At 47.6% G+C, this 17,703-nt stretch overlaps 8 protein-coding genes across 8 annotated transcripts; 5 read left to right on the forward strand and 3 right to left on the reverse strand.

Moving 5' to 3' along the window:
• Nucleotides 1-69: 69 nt before the first annotated feature.
• On the reverse strand, nt 70-447 carry B0J16DRAFT_389894 (uncharacterized protein; the record flags this gene model as incomplete). Its single annotated transcript, XM_046131840.1, has 2 exons — nt 70-207; nt 262-447. The coding sequence occupies 2 exons, from the start codon at nt 445-447 to the stop codon at nt 70-72; spliced, it is 324 nt and encodes a 107-aa protein (XP_045978351.1).
• An 822-nt stretch (nt 448-1,269) lies between these two features.
• B0J16DRAFT_325492 (uncharacterized protein) lies at nt 1,270-1,951 on the forward strand (the record flags this gene model as incomplete). Its single annotated transcript, XM_046125888.1, has 4 exons — nt 1,270-1,462; nt 1,515-1,576; nt 1,619-1,779; nt 1,831-1,951. The coding sequence occupies 4 exons, from the start codon at nt 1,270-1,272 to the stop codon at nt 1,949-1,951; spliced, it is 537 nt and encodes a 178-aa protein (XP_045978352.1).
• Nucleotides 1,952-2,597: 646 nt separating this feature from the next.
• B0J16DRAFT_406433 (uncharacterized protein) lies at nt 2,598-3,647 on the forward strand (the record flags this gene model as incomplete). The annotated part of the gene is made up of 3 exons (XM_046132966.1): nt 2,598-2,800; nt 2,853-3,215; nt 3,273-3,647. The coding sequence occupies exons 1-3, from the start codon at nt 2,603-2,605 to the stop codon at nt 3,645-3,647; spliced, it is 936 nt and encodes a 311-aa protein (XP_045978353.1). The 5' UTR covers nt 2,598-2,602.
• A 112-nt stretch (nt 3,648-3,759) lies between these two features.
• On the reverse strand, nt 3,760-5,386 carry B0J16DRAFT_419236 (uncharacterized protein). The gene is made up of 2 exons (XM_046133813.1): nt 5,170-5,386; nt 3,760-5,107 (listed from the first exon to the last, which is right to left on the reverse strand). Exons 1-2 carry the CDS (start codon nt 5,206-5,208, stop codon nt 3,995-3,997), a joined length of 1,152 nt encoding a protein of 383 aa, XP_045978354.1. The 5' UTR covers nt 5,209-5,386; the 3' UTR covers nt 3,760-3,994.
• A 207-nt stretch (nt 5,387-5,593) lies between these two features.
• Nucleotides 5,594-6,593, forward strand: B0J16DRAFT_325495 (uncharacterized protein; the record flags this gene model as incomplete). Its single annotated transcript, XM_046125889.1, has 4 exons — nt 5,594-5,675; nt 5,731-5,815; nt 5,869-6,284; nt 6,532-6,593. 4 exons carry the CDS (start codon nt 5,594-5,596, stop codon nt 6,591-6,593), a joined length of 645 nt encoding a protein of 214 aa, XP_045978355.1.
• Nucleotides 6,594-6,802: 209 nt separating this feature from the next.
• On the reverse strand, nt 6,803-7,525 carry B0J16DRAFT_199587 (uncharacterized protein). The gene is made up of 2 exons (XM_046122944.1): nt 7,384-7,525; nt 6,803-7,325 (listed from the first exon to the last, which is right to left on the reverse strand). Exon 2 carries the CDS (start codon nt 7,279-7,281, stop codon nt 6,922-6,924), a length of 360 nt encoding a protein of 119 aa, XP_045978356.1. The 5' UTR covers nt 7,282-7,325; nt 7,384-7,525; the 3' UTR covers nt 6,803-6,921.
• Nucleotides 7,526-10,034: 2,509 nt separating this feature from the next.
• B0J16DRAFT_251441 (uncharacterized protein) lies at nt 10,035-11,268 on the forward strand (the record flags this gene model as incomplete). The annotated part of the gene is made up of 6 exons (XM_046123101.1): nt 10,035-10,133; nt 10,192-10,324; nt 10,377-10,558; nt 10,610-10,649; nt 10,700-10,767; nt 10,819-11,268. Coding segments are annotated over 6 exons (972 nt in total), but the record flags the coding sequence as incomplete, so codon positions are not given.
• Nucleotides 11,269-15,593: 4,325 nt separating this feature from the next.
• Nucleotides 15,594-16,835, forward strand: B0J16DRAFT_389900 (uncharacterized protein; the record flags this gene model as incomplete). Its single annotated transcript, XM_046131841.1, has 1 exon — nt 15,594-16,835. One exon carries the CDS (start codon nt 15,594-15,596, stop codon nt 16,833-16,835), a length of 1,242 nt encoding a protein of 413 aa, XP_045978358.1.
• Between the last annotated feature and the right edge of the window lie 868 nt (nt 16,836-17,703).

Consider the following 17,703-nt stretch of genomic DNA (forward strand, 5'->3'; position numbering starts at 1 on the left):
CAGTGCTTGTTTGTCCTTGTGCATTGTTTCACTTGCCGATGATGCCTCAGACTAAGCAAGTAAACCACCTTACAGGCCACCTCCATTTCGAGGGGGGGTCAGTACAACACCACAGTGAGCACCTGTACCAGTACCATAACACTTTTGACCACCTGAAAGGGCTTGACAATCCTTGATTTCTTTCCAGTGGTTGTCGACGCATTTGACCTGTTCGGTGTAAAAGCTTCTGGATCCAGCGGATAATGAAACTGGTGTACTTACAATGCCAGTTCGATCACATCCACAGTATGTATGCCCTCCGTTTCCAGTACCACATTTGCTGTTCGTTCGTCGTGTGTAGGGTGCTCCACCTTTGCCGCAGTCGTTGCGGCCAAACAATTCGTTATCAGCTGGTGTAGCTGTAACAGCTGCGACCCAGAAGGTGGTGAGGATCATGGTGAACTTCATATTGACAAAAGGTTTTAGAAGCGATGGAAGAATGTATAATCACAAGTAATGATGAATGATGAAAGAAAGGCGCTCTTTCTTTTGTGCATATGATCGGGATCTATATATGTATTATTTCGCTCTTTGCTGTTTTTCAGTGCTACAACACGGATAAGCCAAAGTCCCATGCATAGCCCCCAGGTAAGAATATCGTGAAATACGCCTTGACATTAGGATCTACATGTTGTCAACTTTTTAATAGAACAAAATGAATCTTTAGGGTTCCATGCATCTAGAACGGCACAAAGCGGGCTAGATTACGTCAACTTTCGGGCCCTGAGGTATGGTAGTCAATGCACCGCCGAGCACAGGTTTCTTTGATTCGATTGCTCTGTCGGGACGCTTGACCTAAACTGTCCCGCTTGTGATCAGCGATAACCTTGTTGCCATCAGCTAATTTGGCTGATACGGCTAACGATTGTTCCTTGAAGCCATTCCGTAAGCTAACGTTCCAGTGAAGATGCTAATATTCCATCAGAAATGACAAAATTGACCCGGATACGGTAGAAGACGTGGAGAGTCAGCCTTGTCTATCTCGACCCTCATGAAGTGGAGGAAGCATACAGCCTAAAATATTACATTATTCAAGTCGGGAAACGGACTTCAGACAAGCTTTAACTCCGCATGAGGTGTAAGCGTCGGTCCCAATTCTGCGTTAAGGCTGGATACACCATGAAGTGTAATTATTATAAGAGATGCATCAATTCTCACCCATTTGATGAAGGTTAACACCAAACAAGCCAGCACAAAGACATTATAGCTCGAATCGAAGTCCTAGCCGCGATGTTTAAGCCCGCCTTAACTACCCTTATTCTTCTTAGTGCCAGTGCTCTCGCTGGTCCAGTAGCTGATAAAGGAGCTGCTCATAGCTTTTCTTTGGAGTCATGGGCGAATGATATCATTACCGACCCTGAAGGCACCCACCACCTGAGTCCTGGCGCGGCTTCCAAGATAGCCATCAACCAAACCCCTATTGGTAAGAGTGGCACACCTGAGTACCAACTGATTAAGGCTAAGCCATTGACTAGATGGGGGCGCTTTGGACAGGCGGGAGCTCCGTTGTAACACTGTTGCTGGAACCAGTGCTTCGGTAAGTTGGCCACATATTGCTAGTGATAACTGACACAGGAAGGTCGCCGACGCTGTCTGGTGCATCGACTTCCTCGCTCGTCATCCTAATCAGCGCTGTGGCGTTGGAGCGGGTGGCCGAAGCTCTTTCTGTCGCCACGGCCTCGCCACCATCCAAGGTGTTAGTGGCAAGCTAATCACGGAGGGAGGAACTTCTTCTCCCTGGTAGGATATATCTGCTCCTAAGATAATGAGCCTTGCACTAACCGCTACCAGTGGAAATGTTGCCCGCGCTGCTGGACGTATCATGGACAAGTGCATTCGAGGTGGAACAGTTCAGGGAGAAAATACTGCTTATGGAAACGGTTACTTGCATGTCCATATTCGCAGGCCCTGAGGATCTGGGCAAGTGGTTTGCTATGGATACTGAGCAGTTACAATTAGCAACCTCACCATAGCAACAACCATACTCAGTTCGATGCATTTGAAAGGGCAGAGTCAATATAGTTCTGAAGTAGTCACCACTATTCCATCTAAGATCTTCCTTTCAGATCTTTCCAATAAACACCATGCTATCCACTATTACATCTGCTTAAGCGGACTGCCGTAAACTAGGACCATATTGCCACAAGTCCATCATGAAAATGGGACATCGACCAGACTGACATTTTCTCGCTGTTAAACCATCCTCTTCGGTCGAAAACAAAGCCCGAACGGGGTTATAGGAATAAGCCGAGCCTCCACTTTACTCCTCCTCCGCCACGCAACTATTGCTAGTAGTATTTACGATTATGAAGAATATCCCTACATGCTCACTGCGTCAATTTGATCCAAGGGCGCGCATGACTAGCATAACTTTGTCGCGAAATTAGAGATCGGGCATTTTTATGTCAAACTGGCCGACGCACAGACCGCAATCTGCCATGTATGAGAGGTCAGCCATCTAATTTCCCTATCGCTTGTATAACACTCGCACGCAGGGCCTCACCTCCGCGTCGTTTCTACGAGATCTTTTTGAGCTTACGATTATATCAAAACATTCTCAACCATGTCAGATCCTGTACCAGCCACTGAGCTCAACCCCAACGTTTGGTATCATGTCACGGAACAGAATGTTGACAAAGATTACAAAACGAACTGGCGGTCGATTCTACAGATTAACCAGGACCCAAAAGTGAAGGACGATAACCTTCATGTATGGCCGGTGAAGACGGATGACGGGAATGTCTCTGCCTTCTGGCAATTTGTGAGTTAATCGCAACTACTTAACTTCGCTAAACGACTAAAACTTCTACCAGCAACCAATGAAATCAACACCCGGACGATACATGCTTCGATATTCGCAAACCGGAGCGGATGTACAACTCTCTGTCTGCCTTCATAGCGATGTCGATGAAAAAGACACGAAAACACGCCCTTGCTTGCGCAACGCTACAAATCACGAGATACAACAATGGGATATCTTTGAGTTCAAGTCAAACAGTACTTATCGGCTCATCAACGTGCACAATGGGACTGGATATCATATGGACTGTATGCCCAGCGGGTCAGTGTTTATGAGCCCTGATGTCGACGACAGACCGTATCAGAGTGCACAGCACTGGCTAATGACGAGTGCCTCAAACGTGGACGATAACGCTTATAGCACGACCGCCTCAGAAGTAAGTAAACTTTGGGAATCTCTCCAATGATGCTATGTTTAATTGATACCGCCACAGAGTCCTTCCTCTACATCATCCGAAACATCCGCACCAACCGCCGATTCAGTCTCCGAATCATCGGGTCACAAAGGATTATCATCTGGCGCAACAGCTGGTATTGCGGTAGGCGTCGTTTTGGGTGCCATAGTCGTTGTCGGATCCTTGGCAGCTTATTTTATATGGAGGTCCAGGAAGAGAAAGAATACAGCAACAATTTCATCGGCCACCACGACGAACAATGACTGGTACGATAAAGGCTTGTCTGATCCGACTTATAAAGCTCGCAGCCCTGAAGACGTGGGGAGATCGACAGAGCCTGTTGAGATTATGGATGGTGCAACTAACTTGGTTGCTGCTGAGCTTCCCGGAACCCAGAGATATGAACTGGCGTGATCAATGTTCATGAGTGTTGTTTCAAATTGCACAATTTGTGCTTGAGATATCCCATAGTTTTTTTTTAAAAGATTAAGTAACTGCTGGATGAGACGTTCAAGTTGAAATAAGAGCTCGTAGGGTAATACCCCAGAAGGGACACCCGGTTCAATTACGTGGTATTGCTTAAATATTGGTTTGGTAGTCTCAACACCATGATGTGCCCGTACAGGCCACGCCTTTTCCTCCTCCACTGTTGCTCCTCGTAACGACAGATGCCTCAATGGCTTTCCTCAATGCCTGCCTTGGGAAGCCAGGCCCCTTCATTAAACATACAGCTATCTGCGACAAGTTTCGTATCAATGAACTTACACTGACCAGCACTCTTGGTGGATATATCGTCGGCCGTGATGTTTCTGACGGAAAAAGTTGACAAAGCTCCAACTATCCGGTTGTGCACACGTAGGCTCCTGTCGAGTCTCTGACAGTATAGCCAGACCACTCGAGTCCAGCTCTATCGTCTCCTTGTCTACGAGGCGGGCGCCGAGTGCCATAAGCTGCTTTTCCACACCAACAGCACTGAGAAATCGGGGCGCAGATGAATCAATCATCGCAGCACTCGTTGCGTAGTTACAAAGTTCAGTGGAGGAAAATTCTTGATCCCACCATCTTCCTCCCCAAGGTAGTTCCGCCAATAGTTGCAGCTCATTGGTGCCAGGACCTAGAAGCCATTTCATTCTAAAGATCATCTCATCTCTGTCGCGGTAACGAAGTGTAGATCCGAACGTACGATATTCTTCGGACAAAGGAATCGGTGCTTCAATTGACTTGCTGAGAACAAGGCAACCAACGTTAAAGCATGTGTAGGTGAGACGAGAGATGAATGAGTTGGGGGATAAAGATGGCTGAGAGGAGCTCCATAATATAGGCTCGAGCTCTTGCAGGATTGTGCATGCCGTGTAATCTCCTTGGGAATACAACGTCGGGGCTAATGGTAAAGGTGTTTCTGCATCTTTAACCAATGCAGTTAGGGGCTCATGCATAGGGGGGATTTGTGTAAGGGCTGGATCAATGACGATGTCATGTTGACCTGATCCAACCGCCGGGCTATGAGAGGTCCGTGTAATAGTGATATCGGGAAGTGACTCAGCAGACGCAACGTCGCCCTGTTTCAGAGAGATACAACTCCTCTCAATATTTCTGCCCCGAGCTTTACGGACTTTAGAGCCTTTCATCGGATCGCCAGCTTCATTGGCCAAGTTAAGAATATCCGTTATGGCGCCTTGAATAGTGGACATCATGCCCGGGTGCTCCTGCACAATATCATGCTGTAGTAACCGGTCCGTGAGGTCTACTACGACAGTGCTCATTCGCTCAATTATGCCTTCAAGATGTGTTATTCGGTGCCATCGGGTCTCGTCGGTTTCTTGTTTCTTCTGCCGATGCTTCTTCTGTGCCGCCCTATTACGTGCTCGACGTTCCTGCGTCCGGGTTAGGTCATGCGGGCTATTTGACATAAGATCTCGGCAATGGGCTTTCCTACACTGGCTGACTCGTTCGAACCATAGGAATTTGGGGTCATTGCGACGAGGAGCTAGCTGCTACGTCGGTGAGGCCGTCTTGGCTTAGCGGGTTCAATAAAGGAAAATTCAATGATAAGTCGGAGAATATTGATAAATTATTGCTGTGATAGGATTTACAGAAGATAAATGCCGTCCAAGAGAGGCAGTGCTTACAAGAGAAATTGAGGGTAAGACGGGGATGAAGGAGTGACAATTTGGGCGGTCGGAAACTTTGCTATGGAAATGACATAAACTTGCCCGAGAGCCCCACTTGGTCTGGTGGTCGACTACTAACCAGAATAAGTCAGATATACAAGCAACAAGGGTATGACCAGCAAGGCTTGTATTAAAAGGCGTCACAATTAGTACTTCGATTGCGGATTTCGATTAAGCACAAAAGTAATCATGACATCGCAGCAGCTAAAAATAACGCTGTTTGACATTCCAAGTATAGCACGCAAGTCGTGGTCTCCAAATGTGTGGAAAGGTAAGGCAGACTCATACCCAATTTCAACCTTATGACACTAAATATTAGAGATCAGTACGCCTGGTCCTGAATTACAAGGCACTGCCTTACTCCACCGAATGGCTTCAATTCTCTAATCTTAGCACAAACATGCTGCCCCAGTAAGTTCTCAGTGTGTCCATACTAGTAGTTGCTTATCTGATTCTTCTTCAAGTGTTGAACCCAATAGACCACCATTGAGCCCGCATACCATACCCTGTATCCTATTTCGAGAGGGCGAAACCACGAGAGGCATAATGGGGTCACGTGTCATAGCTGAAGCTTTAGAGGCGCGTTCTAGTCTTCCGCCACTTCGACTAGAAGCTAAAGAGTCTGCCAAAGTCGAGCAGCTGGCAGAAAAGCTTCTTATAGCTAGTCGACCACTATGGGCTCATTTATTACCCAAGGTTCTCACTGAGTCAAGTGGGGAGTACTATTCGGCCACACGAGCAAAGCGATTCGGTATGAGTCTTGATTTGTACTACACCGAACATGTTAGTCAACATCTCTGGAACCATCTTGATGCCATGTGCCTCGATATTGGGGAGTCGCTCGCCCAGACTCCAGGGCCTTATCTTCTTGGCCAGCATCGTAAGTCAGGCCCATGTTCATGATCTTGAATGTTACTGACGCTGGTTTGCGAAGCGACGTATGCCGACTTTACCGTTGTTGCTCTTATTAAATTGTTTCGTTGTGTCGACAAAGATATGGCTGATCACTTCTGTTCGGTTGAACCGTAACTTCGCAAGCTTTACGAAGCATGCTATCAGTGGCTCGAGCGGGATGATTAATATTTCGTACACTGTTTCTAGAACACTTAAAGACCTATTGTTGTTAGTTGTCTTTTCGAATTTTTTAGAGGTCAGTTTGCAAGTCGTACGGTTCAAATCAACAGAATAAGGAAACACAGATATAAACCTAATGCTAATGAAGGTTCAAGTGTTGTTAGTTGTAGCAGAGGTAGTATATTGTGGTCCTTGCCATCATTCTAATCAAGTGGTGTAACAGCGTGGCGTCAATGCTGTTTAAGTTTGTTTCGTGTAGAGGATGTGCTAGGACCTCGCCGTGGCTTACCCGCGAATCTTGTTGAAACTCGATGAATTTCTGAACGTTATTTGTCAGTTTGGCACGGGCTTGGGGCTAGTGAACTTGCATTGCAGGTGTCAATTACCCAAATGTCTGTCTGTCATGTTGTCAACCGCCTTACCGCCCGCCATTAACGATTTTCTCAACGTCGAACTCGAATCAATATGGAACGCCAACGCCTCATTCTTACGCGACGCTCCCCTACAGCTCCAATGGAAGCCAACAGCAACTCAACAGAGGCATCGATAACCGAACTCGCGCCTCCATAACGCGGAAGATTCAGTATATATATCCCGTGGATGGCCATGTCATATTTAACGTCTTTCGCGTCAAGTGCCCAGACGAGTTTATTAATAAGCCAGGTCTGGCAGTTCAAAGGTGGCCATTCGATATCAAGTTGTACACGTGACTGGCAACTCGGTTGAGCGCGGCTTTGAATGGTTTGGAATGCTTCTGATTTGAAATGGAAGCGGCGAACGCCATTGCCGATGTAGGCGATCATGAGGCGCTTGCAACGTCCACGTATCGGCTTTTTTTTTTATCACACTAGCCGTTATGTCAACACAGCATTCCTCACTGTTGACTATTATGTAACTGGAATCACCTTTTTCTTTTTCTTTCGACAGGACTCACAGCCAGGTGATACCGGTGCACCAGACATGGCGCGTGGCTATTCCGTTTGCAATAAAGTTTTCGGTAAGTCGGCAGGGTGGAATGACGCTTTAAATGCCCCCCTTCGGCAGTTCTATTCTCGAATCAGCCTCACCACAGCCTGCGTCGATCAACATCTTGGCGACTCGTGCACCAACCAATGAACCCTGGAGAGGTGGTCAGCATGTCTTAAACATGACTGGGTTGGGTCCAATGTTGCGTTGAAGCAAGCGGGGAAGTGACTGCAAGGGGATTGAAATAAGTCTTCAAAAGGGCAACTTCATGACACGCTTCGTATTGACATTTGAGTTCGGGTCGAAGGATTCCAGTTCGCAAGGATTGCAAACTTTAAATTCCGCAGCAGTGCGCGTACTTTCCGTGGTTCATCCCACTCGATATTTGCGAGATATAATTATAGCAAAAATGACCAGTAGCGAAAGGGCAATTAACAATGAGTTGTCTTAAAGTTTCAGCTCATCGCGTCCAGCGTGCTACTAAGAGCGAGATAACAGCTATCTTATCTTATCTGAGTTATCGTTATCCAAGCTTATCGTTGGTCTTATCGCGGCTTATCTTATCGCTATCGCACTACCCTGCAGCTCTCCATTTTCTCTCTTCCATTCTTTAATATTCTCATGCCTAGCCAGACATATCTTCAATTTCAACAGTATAGTGTGTATATCACTGGCTTTAGTAATTTAAAAGGTTTAAACCTTTTATCTTATAAGTTCTGCTGTTTGGCGGATCATTGGCTCTTCAAGATCCAACATTCCTGTTGTTACGAATTCCTACAATCAACAACGTGGCAGTTCGAAGTTTGACTTCCACAAGCTGCCGAGTCTCAATTGGCTCATAAAGGTTATGCATGGCGTCTCATTAACCTTAATGCAATGTCGAACAATCTATTGTTTCTAATAAACACACCCGTTGTTAATAGACTTGAAACATCCTCCGATATCCAGTGTCTTATTCATTAATCTATGCATAGCCCCAGCTGACATCATCAGCCTCTATATTATTAAGATCACCACCGAGACCTATTGCGCAATAGTCAAGCTAAATGCAGGGCTCACCCTCATAGATTTCTGTTGGGGTCCCTTGAAACATTCCCGACAAGTCTCCGGTCGATCACTCACCGGTAGATAGCCGCGGCGCATCACCTCGATACCACGGAAACAATCTTCCTATGGGGAACCTTTTCAAGGGTCCCCATTGGAACGACGGAGCAGCTCCATGGCAAAATTCAGATAGTATCCCCTGGAAACGTGGCCATTGCTCAAATCCACAAACGGCTCGTCACCTATCCGGGAAGTATGTCCTAGTTTGTTCAGACGATTTAATAAACTAATATCCACTTGGTAAATCTCAGTCTTGGGAAGAACAGACCGCGCTTGATTAAATGTCTTTGCGCCAAGCGCGGCCCGTTCCCCGCCCTCTTCGGTCGTATGGCGCTTTGTTAAGGCAACGTGGAATCGCAAGAGTCAGGACAGGGCTATCATGATCGACGCCTTAGCCCTGGATCCACGAAACTATCTAAGTAGCTGCAGATCAATAGAGATTTGCGAAATTGTTCATCTCCCGTGTGTCCTTTACCTTTTGGGGGCATCAAAACTGCCCTACCAACCTTGAAACGTAGGGCTGATGTGTTGTTACGAGGTCAGCCGGGATTATGAAACATGTCGCGGTAAAAATGGCTCAAAGTGGAAAAGATCTCAGATCAACTGTTCGTCAGCCCTGCACGGATCAATCGCTGTTCTTTTAATATATACAGCGCAGCACAGATCAGGACAAAGTTGTTTCAAGGAGAATAGTAAAACACCAGGAACCGGGAACCGGGATAGGTTTAGCAAATTGAGAAGTGCTAAGCCGGGAAGGATTTTGTTCAAGCCATTTACGTGATACCGCGGCAAAACAATATCTCGCGTTCGGTTTCGTTCGCAAATGTGGCTGGGAACTAAGCATGGCGGTGATGGGAACTATTCCTATTTGAGTGGATTAATCCTTTTTTTCTGGAAAACTGTATCCTTGGCAGTTCCCACGTTTCTGGGTCTGCTAAGACAAGCCATTAATATCAGGGCTTGGGAAAGTGACCAGGCTGGGAACCATCAGGCAGTTCGGCGAGATCAACTTCCATGACTCGTTTGGTACTCGACACGCTTTGACAGCGCTCCACTTAAGCGATCTAGCCTGAAGCTAATGGAGGTTTTGCTGAGTTCCTAGTGGTCAATCTAAGAGGTGGAGTCGGCATCGGCATGATGATTTTCGCGGCTATCGAAGCTCAGGGTGAACAAGTTCTGCAGCGGAAGCGCCACGTACCCAATGATCGAAGGGCCCAACCTTCAGCCCATGCGGCGATCCCCGGCTAGTTCTGCACTAAAATGACCTGGACCTTGCTTCATTGGTCGTATTATGGAGGTCGCATGATAACAGTTGCGGGGAGGGGAGTAGGTAGTTCCCAATGTCAAGATTGCAGGAGCTGGCCCGAGCAAGGTGGCCATTTTAAATAACTAAAACCAGCACGATCTGTCATATTTTTAAACCCTGTTTCCCATCATCAACACTTTTAACGATGTCAATTACTATCGTCTAAAAGAGAAGAAGACAATGCATTTGTCGTGGTTGTTGGTCGTGTGGTCGTGTCTAGTTGGCCGGTCGCTGGGCGTCGATGTCTCAGCCTTTCTCGCCCAAATTCCCGAGTGTGCGGTGCGTTGGAAAAAAAGCAAACATTGGGTCTCGGCAGTGGCTGACTTTGGTGTTTTAGGGGAGCTGTCTGCTGGAATTGGCAGCGAACTCGACATGCGGTATTGACGTCGAGTGCCTCTGCGCCGATCCGAACCTTCAAACAGATGCTGCGAGCTGTGTGATGAGCAAATGCTTGCCCAGGGAAGCATTGTGTGAGTATTATCCATCACCGTCGCATTGATCCATCGTCGCTGACCGATGTAGTTACACTCAATGTCACGGCAACGGCCTGCGAATATCCCGTCCGCGACATCCACAAAAAGTTCGACATCCTCAACATCATTATGTCGGCAGTTACTGTGCTTGTCGTTCTTCTTCGAATCTTCCAAAAACTCAGATTCGAAAGATCGTTGCGATTGGACGATTATCTCATCGTGGTCTGCATGGTAAGTGAAGCATCTTTACATTCCCATACTCAACCGTTAACATCAACACAGGCCACTAGTATAGGTAACACCGTCAGCTGTGTCTACGGTCGTACGTATCCCCGATCATCGACATTCAGTACCTATACTTACGAATACCAGTTTCCGGAAATGGCTTTGGCAGAGACGCTTATGTCGTCGGTGGATACGGCATCACCGAGTTCCTCAAAGTAAGAAATCTTCCGCCCGTCGCGAAGACAGCCATCTAACAACGAGTCCAGTACATCTACATCGGCCAAACCTTCTACGCGACCGACGTCTTCCTCACCAAAATCTGTGTCCTACTCTTCTATCTCCGGATCTTCCCCGTGCGATCAGTCCAGCGAATAATATGGGGAACAATTGCTCTGAACGCTCTCAGCATAGTCATCTTTGTCATCCTGGCTATCACCCAGTGCCAACCTGTTAGCTACTTCTGGACGGGATGGGATAAGGAACACGAGGGTCACTGTATCGGAACTAACCCCTTGGCATGGGCACTCGCTGGTGTCTCCATCGCTATGGACTTTTGGGTACTTGCAATACCGGTTTTTCAACTACTACGTCTTCAAATGAAGTGGCAAAGGAAGCTAGCTGTTGCTCTGATGTTCGTTGTTGGTACCTTCGTCAGTGTCGTGTCCATCATCAGACTACAGTTCCTCATTGCCTTTGGAAGATCTCAGAACCCAACCTGGGACTTCTTCAACACATGTTACTGGTCGGTCATCGAAATCAACGTCGCCATCTGGTGCGCCTGCATGCCAGATTTGCGACTCCTCATTGTCAAGACCTTCCCTCGCCTCGACAGCGTTAACCGCTCCAATCCCTCGCATGGACAAAGCTCTCTTTCATCGAGATTGCACGGCAAGTCACCAAACATCACTTCGAACCAGGCCGAAAACGCCATGTACGATGGAGGACCGCGAGTGACGGGGGATGCGTCATCGAGCACAGCTGAGCTTGTGGAGATGACACGGTTTATGAATGAGAATAATAATAAGCATGCAGTATAGAGTGATACCCAGCATAGATATTTTCTTTTTTTATTTAATGATATAAACGTTCATAATGTCTCAATAGCCTCCTTTTCGTTCAACTTAATCGCGATTTACAAACAAATGCCACATCACCAGTAATCGGCTGTTGAAACGAAAACCGTGGTTGAAGCAACTGCCGGCCGGATGAAACTGTGGCTGACTGGGGTCTAGATGCAAGTGGATTATCGTACGATACCCCGTAGCATGGGCCCTGTTAGCAATATCTATAGCCTGTGCCTTACTCGAGTCCAATAACATATTTCTAAAGGCTATGGAGACGTTGCGACTAGGCAGTATATTAAAATAACGAAGTTATTGTAAATGACCTGTGCTGACATGCGATAGCGTCCAACATCTAGAGACTCTCACTATTAGTATCCGCTTAATTCAACCGACGAAATCGACAGGAATAAGGAACTCTTTGCCAGCTCAAGCTGTCCCTGGCAACTATTCTCAATTTTCAAGGTCCTATCTTCTCGGTTGCACTTGATGACTGGCTGCCTGAAAAGAGATCAAGGTTATACAGATGGAAATGACAACGTAATGAGACTGCAACTTTCATGTTTGTTCCCATATCGTGATTCAGATATTCCCGGTTGCACATCCCATGAGCTGGGTATACTGCGGCTCTTGATCATCTCTTGGGATGACCATACACAACGAGGGATGCAACCTCCAGAGAGTGCTCTGTTGCAAGGAGTGGTAAAAGGTTCGGGATTGGGGATGGGAAATGTGTTGCTTTGCTTTGACCTCCGCGTTTGCAAATATCCTCCATGGATTAGTACGTCATCGTCAAAAGTCAAAGAATTCTGCCAAGAGTCACTCAATCAGTGTAATTCCCGATAGCTTCTGGTTCAACCTCGCCTAAACTATATCCTCCTGTATTATAGTATGAATACTCTCGGTGGTGCTCTAGTCTAGTGGATGGGCTGGTGGGTAACGAGATGATGATCTACCCCATTAGCAACCCACCTTTGTCGGCCGCCCTGACCCTTTCTTCAGCTCCAGTTATCACCCCACAAAAGCAGATCACTCTAAGACATTTCGCTAGCTGAGTCGGTTATGCGGATATAGTGTTCACTAACTTACTCGCACATTTGGGTTGCAGGAACCAGTCTTCCTTATAGGGCCAGAGAAGCTGGGAAGGGAGGGTGAGGAGGAGCGACAGCTCCGCTCGTCTTGTCTGGTAAGATAGACTAGATTTAGGAGGAGTCATTATTAAGTCTGTCTGTGGGCTCATAACTTCACCGTCTTCTCGAGTAGTTCCCATCTGGCTAGTTCTTGCAAGAACAGATCAGCAAAGGCGTGCTCAACAAAATTGTATTTACATCCTCCATAGATGCATAAAAATTCAACAACCATCATGAATAACTAGCAAGTCATAGTCGGCGTCTCTGTGTTGCTGAGATTGTACGAATAAGTACCACCCAATAATCCTAATGTTGCCCTCAATAAAGACAGAGAGACCAAGGGAAGTTACGACTACCCACGTGGGCACGAATTAAACGGGACACACCAAAAGGCCCTGAACCATATTAAGAAAGTCAGGTGACAGATTAAGTCCACCACACTGAGCTGTGACCAACACCTAGTGTTTCTGTCAAGAGCGCTTGGTGTGCTGCCGGCAACCTGTTTCCCGCGGCTCAGCTGACCGGGAAGTCCCCGGCGGGAACTCACTTTTGACGGGATTAGACTGGGGATAAGCGCCTCGGACCGATCAAGTATTCCGTCTATCTCTGTTTGGTCAATTCATACTAGCTAGCTTCTCAGACCTAGACCAAATACAACCAAAGGTCTCTCAAAAATTCCTTATTGACTCGTGGATTAGTCTACAAAAGTGCTCGCCGGCTTCAGTGCCGCCTGGTGCTACTTTTGGTCTCCGTTATCGATAAAGACCAGACGAAGCCGCGTTGAATAAGGTTTCAACAGTCCCTCTTGGCATAAGCTGAGAATATGAAGCCATTGTAGCAGAAGGCCGCCCTCTACGCAATTCACCATTGCTTCCTCTACAGTAATTCTTGAATTACCCTTTTGGTCCTTCCTCGGAAGTTTCAAGAGTAAGATGCTGCAAGTATGGCATCATAATCCTGTAAGGGTCGTTTCTCTCCTCTTCTTCGTGGCTTGTTGTTAGCGAAAGTTAAACGCTGGCTTATCTACTAAACAAGTGTTTTGGCTGGTCCCCTTCCAACTCCAAGCTCCTCACGCTAACTCTTACTGAAGCTTCGCGGTAGATCTGCCACTATCGTCATTAGCCCGTAGGAAAAGCCACCAAAGCTTGGCCAGTTTTGGTCTCCCAATTACTCGCTGGTGCGTACTAACTAAGCAAGTCTCATTACTCTTGGCTTACAAACGGAAATCGGTGGGTAAGCTAAACTTGAGGTGTTTTCCTAACTGAGCTCACCGTCACGGCTGATGACATTTCAATGTTTGGTGTAAATTGAAGCCATACCGATCGAAGCCGAAGGAGACGAGGTTCAGTCTAACGAAGTTGAAGCTACCCCTTATCAAACGCATCGTAATTGTACATATCTGGTTGATCAGGGTCTTGATCCACGGAGTTAAAGCCGGTGAGGGGAGATTGCGCTCAGACATTCACATGAAGGAATCTGCAGTTGGGACTGGTTCGGCTCCCACTGATCGTCCGTGTCCAAAAACTCAATTGTCTCTCCTCCTTGGCGCTGAGCTTCAAGCTCAAGCTCTCCCAATTAACCCACCGGTATTAGGCTGTGCAAAGAGATACCAATCATTCAAATCACGCCATGCATGGTTAGATCAAGCCGCTGATAACGACTCGGCAATCGTGCCAAATGCCCGGTAGAGCGAATAGACGTCGATCATTGCGGCATGTGGCAATAGCTTAAACCCAAGATCTGGCTTATCCGGAGATCTTCATCGCCGGGATGTTATAAATCCCGGTGGGTGGTGGACAGAAACAAAAAAGGCAGACAGTGTCTGTTTCTCAGAGTCAGGATTGGTTTACGGATTAATCTTCGACCCACCTTCCAGCCGAATGTGTTCGGAGTCTAACTTCCTTTGTGTGAATTTGCAGATCTCCTCTTAGCTCCATCTACCCGGATCACGTCCGTGGCTGGTTAACGGCACTGCAGAATAGTTTCAGATATTGTTTCCACTCTTGTCGTAGGCTACAAAGTTGCACATGCAAGACATGTTGAAATTGCGTTTTTAAGGATACTGCAGGAACGATCGACATCACTTAAACTGCAGCTCTAAGCTGTGGCTTCAACTAACCTCTCCTAGGGTCAAGAAAAACAGCGGAAAGATTTAGGTAGGAAACAAGTGAGCTTTGGTGTAAACTATTCCGCCCTTTATTTGTCCACTACCTTCACGACGTCGTTATTAGTTTGCCTTCGTTCGTGACGTCTCCATAGGACCCTTAGACCCTAATTCCAACTTGCTGTATCCAACCTTGGTTGGACATCGTCTTCTGCACCTTGACGATCACGAAAACCTTCAAAGGGTTTGGCCCCCACGATAGCTTGCATTATGCCCCGCAACTGCTTACAACATGCTCCTCCGGTTGGAACAAACTGAGGACATCGTCATTGAGCATTGGCACGATACTTGCCTTTCACCACCGTCGAGTTTCCTGCAGCTATAGCTCCTGTGCCAAGGTGTTGATGATGACTGTGGCACATATCCCTCATAGAGATGCAGTCAGTTTCGGTGACCTTCCAAGGAAAATCAGGGTTCGCTGATCATTTCGGATCGTCAAGACGCCGAGATCATGAACAACGACTCTCTGAGTCAGTATGTGCTTCATGCTGTCAACTTGTGAGTCAAAATGTGCTTCATGCTGTCGACTTGCCACACAATTCATGTATAAATATCTCGATATCTTCCTGCCAGAAGAAACTCATCATTACACAGCTCAACAATCATCAGCTTACAATCACAACACTCATCTTTCAACACAATCTTCAATCCTCCAGCACAATCTCATCTGAGAAAGAATTTTCAACATGCACTTCTCTTTCCTCGCCGCAGCCCTGGCCATCGGTGCATCCGCAGCCCCAACCCCTCAGCTTAAGGTCGAGGCTGTCAACGATCTGGTTGACGTTGACTCAGACAACCTCGCTGGCCTTTCTACACTCCTCGCTGGGCTGGGCATTACCGCCAAGCCTGTCAAGGTCCTCACCCCTATCGGCCCTGGTGCGAAAGCGAAGAGACAACTCAAGGTTACGGCTGTCAACGGTCTTGTTGACATTGACTCGGACAAGCTCGCTGGCCTTTCTACACTCCTAGCCGGCCTTGGCATCACCGCTGCTCCTGTTAAGGTCCTTGACCCCATTGGCCCTGGTGCTGGTGCCATCCCCGGTGCTGGTGCTATCCCTGGTGCTGGTGCTATCCCCGGTGCTGGTGCTATCCCCGGTGCTGGTGCTATCCCTGGTGTGAAGGCGAAGAGACAGCTTAAGGTTGAGGCTGTCAATGACCTAGTTGACGTTGACTCCGATAACCTCGCTGGCCTCTCTGCACTCCTCGCTGGACTTGGTGTTACTGCCGGCACTAAGGCCGCTCCTGTTAAGGTCCTTACTCCCATTGGCCCCGGCGCAAAGGCGAAGAGACAACTGAAGGTTGAGGCTGTTAATGACCTTGTTGATGTTGACTCCGATAACCTTGCCGGTCTTTCTGCGCTACTCGCTGGGCTTGGCGTTACTGCCGGCACTAAGGCCGCTCCTGTTAAGGTCCTCACCCCCATTGGCCCTGGTGCCAAGGAGAAGAGACAACTGAAGGTTGAGGCTGTCAATGACCTTGTTGATGTTGACTCTGATAACCTTGCCGGTCTTTCTGCGCTACTCGCTGGGCTTGGCGTTACTGCCGGCACTAAGGCCGCTCCTGTTAAGGTCCTCACCCCCATTGGCCCTGGTGCCAAGGAGAAGAGACAACTGAAGGTTGAGGCTGTCAATGACCTTGTTGATGTTGACTCTGATAACCTTGCCGGTCTTTCTGCGCTACTCGCTGGGCTTGGCGTTACTGCCGGCACTAAGGCCGCTCCTGTTAAGGTCCTCACCCCCATTGGCCCTGGTGCCAAGGAGAAGAGACAACTGAAGGTTGAGGCTGTCAATGACCTTGTTGATGTTGACTCTGATAACCTTGCCGGTCTTTCTGAGCTCCTCGCTGGACTCGGTATCACCGTTCCTGCTAAGGTCCTTACCCCCATCGGACCTGGTGCCAAGCGAGAGGCCGAGGCCGAGAAGGCTTAATCTACACGTCCTTGACCACCTCATGAGAGACGCCGATTGAGAGGCTCTCCGAATCTCAAAGCACAACTGGCGACCGATATTGAGATTACTCTCTCCGCCTGAGAAAGATGTTGCAATCTTTATGGATTTCTTGGGGTACCAACTCAGCTTCTGTTTGGTTCATGGTTCGCTTGGTTCTTGGATGATAATGTACTATAATGAATTGTCTTATGTATGAATAAGGAGGGCAGGATAGTAGTAATTAATCTATTATTTAACATATTCTTCAACGTTCTTTTCGTGTAGTTGAAGTTTCTGAAGTGCCGAGTACCGAGTGTGGGATCGTCAATGCCAAGCTCGCTTGTCTCAATTACCGACGTCGCGGGCTCTACTCTGTTCTCAATTGACAATAAGGATGTTGACCTTGGACACCATCTCCTGTCGATCTGTAAAGCCACCGAACCTCTCAGCTAATGGGTGGATGAGATCTTGTCTGTACCTCACGGGCAATAAGACTTGATGGCTTAAATTCTGCAGGAACAACGAGTCAATTGTACAAGAACCCCCACTCGGCTCCTCAAAGGGTGCTCCATCCAGAGAAGCCGAGCCCTACACCGCTCAGATGGGCTAGACTACCTGTGAATTGCCGAGCACTACACCAACGGCTGTCGTCACACCGCATCAAGCACTGGCCTGAGATGGGACAATGACCTCATGCCAGACCTGAAAACAGTAACCAGAAATTCCCGTTCCAGCGCTGATGTCATTTCCTGATGGCTTAATCACAGCCACACAAAACCCGCCTTACGGTCGACAATACAAACTCTCTCACGACACAGCCAGGGCATATTCCGTAGCCCAAAACAAACGCCGCGTGCCAAAGACGGGT

This window comes from Fusarium flagelliforme, assembly GCF_020744385.1.
Source record: "Fusarium flagelliforme strain FIESC 12 MPI-CAGE-AA-0113 chromosome Unknown B0J16scaffold_8, whole genome shotgun sequence".
Lineage (NCBI taxonomy): Eukaryota > Fungi > Ascomycota > Sordariomycetes > Hypocreales > Nectriaceae > Fusarium > Fusarium flagelliforme.

Excerpts from the sequence above, each read along its gene's own strand:
- B0J16DRAFT_199587 (XM_046122944.1), bottom strand. The coding sequence starts at position 7,281 with ATGATCGCCTACATCGGCAATGGCGTTCGCCGCTTCCATTTCAAATCA.
- B0J16DRAFT_419236 (XM_046133813.1), bottom strand. The coding sequence starts at position 5,208 with ATGACCCCAAATTCCTATGGTTCGAACGAGTCAGCCAGT. Across the intron at positions 5,108-5,169 it reads GTTCGAACGAGTCAGCCAGT|GAACGTCGAGCACGTAATAG; the intron begins GTAGGAAAGCCC and ends ACCCGGACGCAG.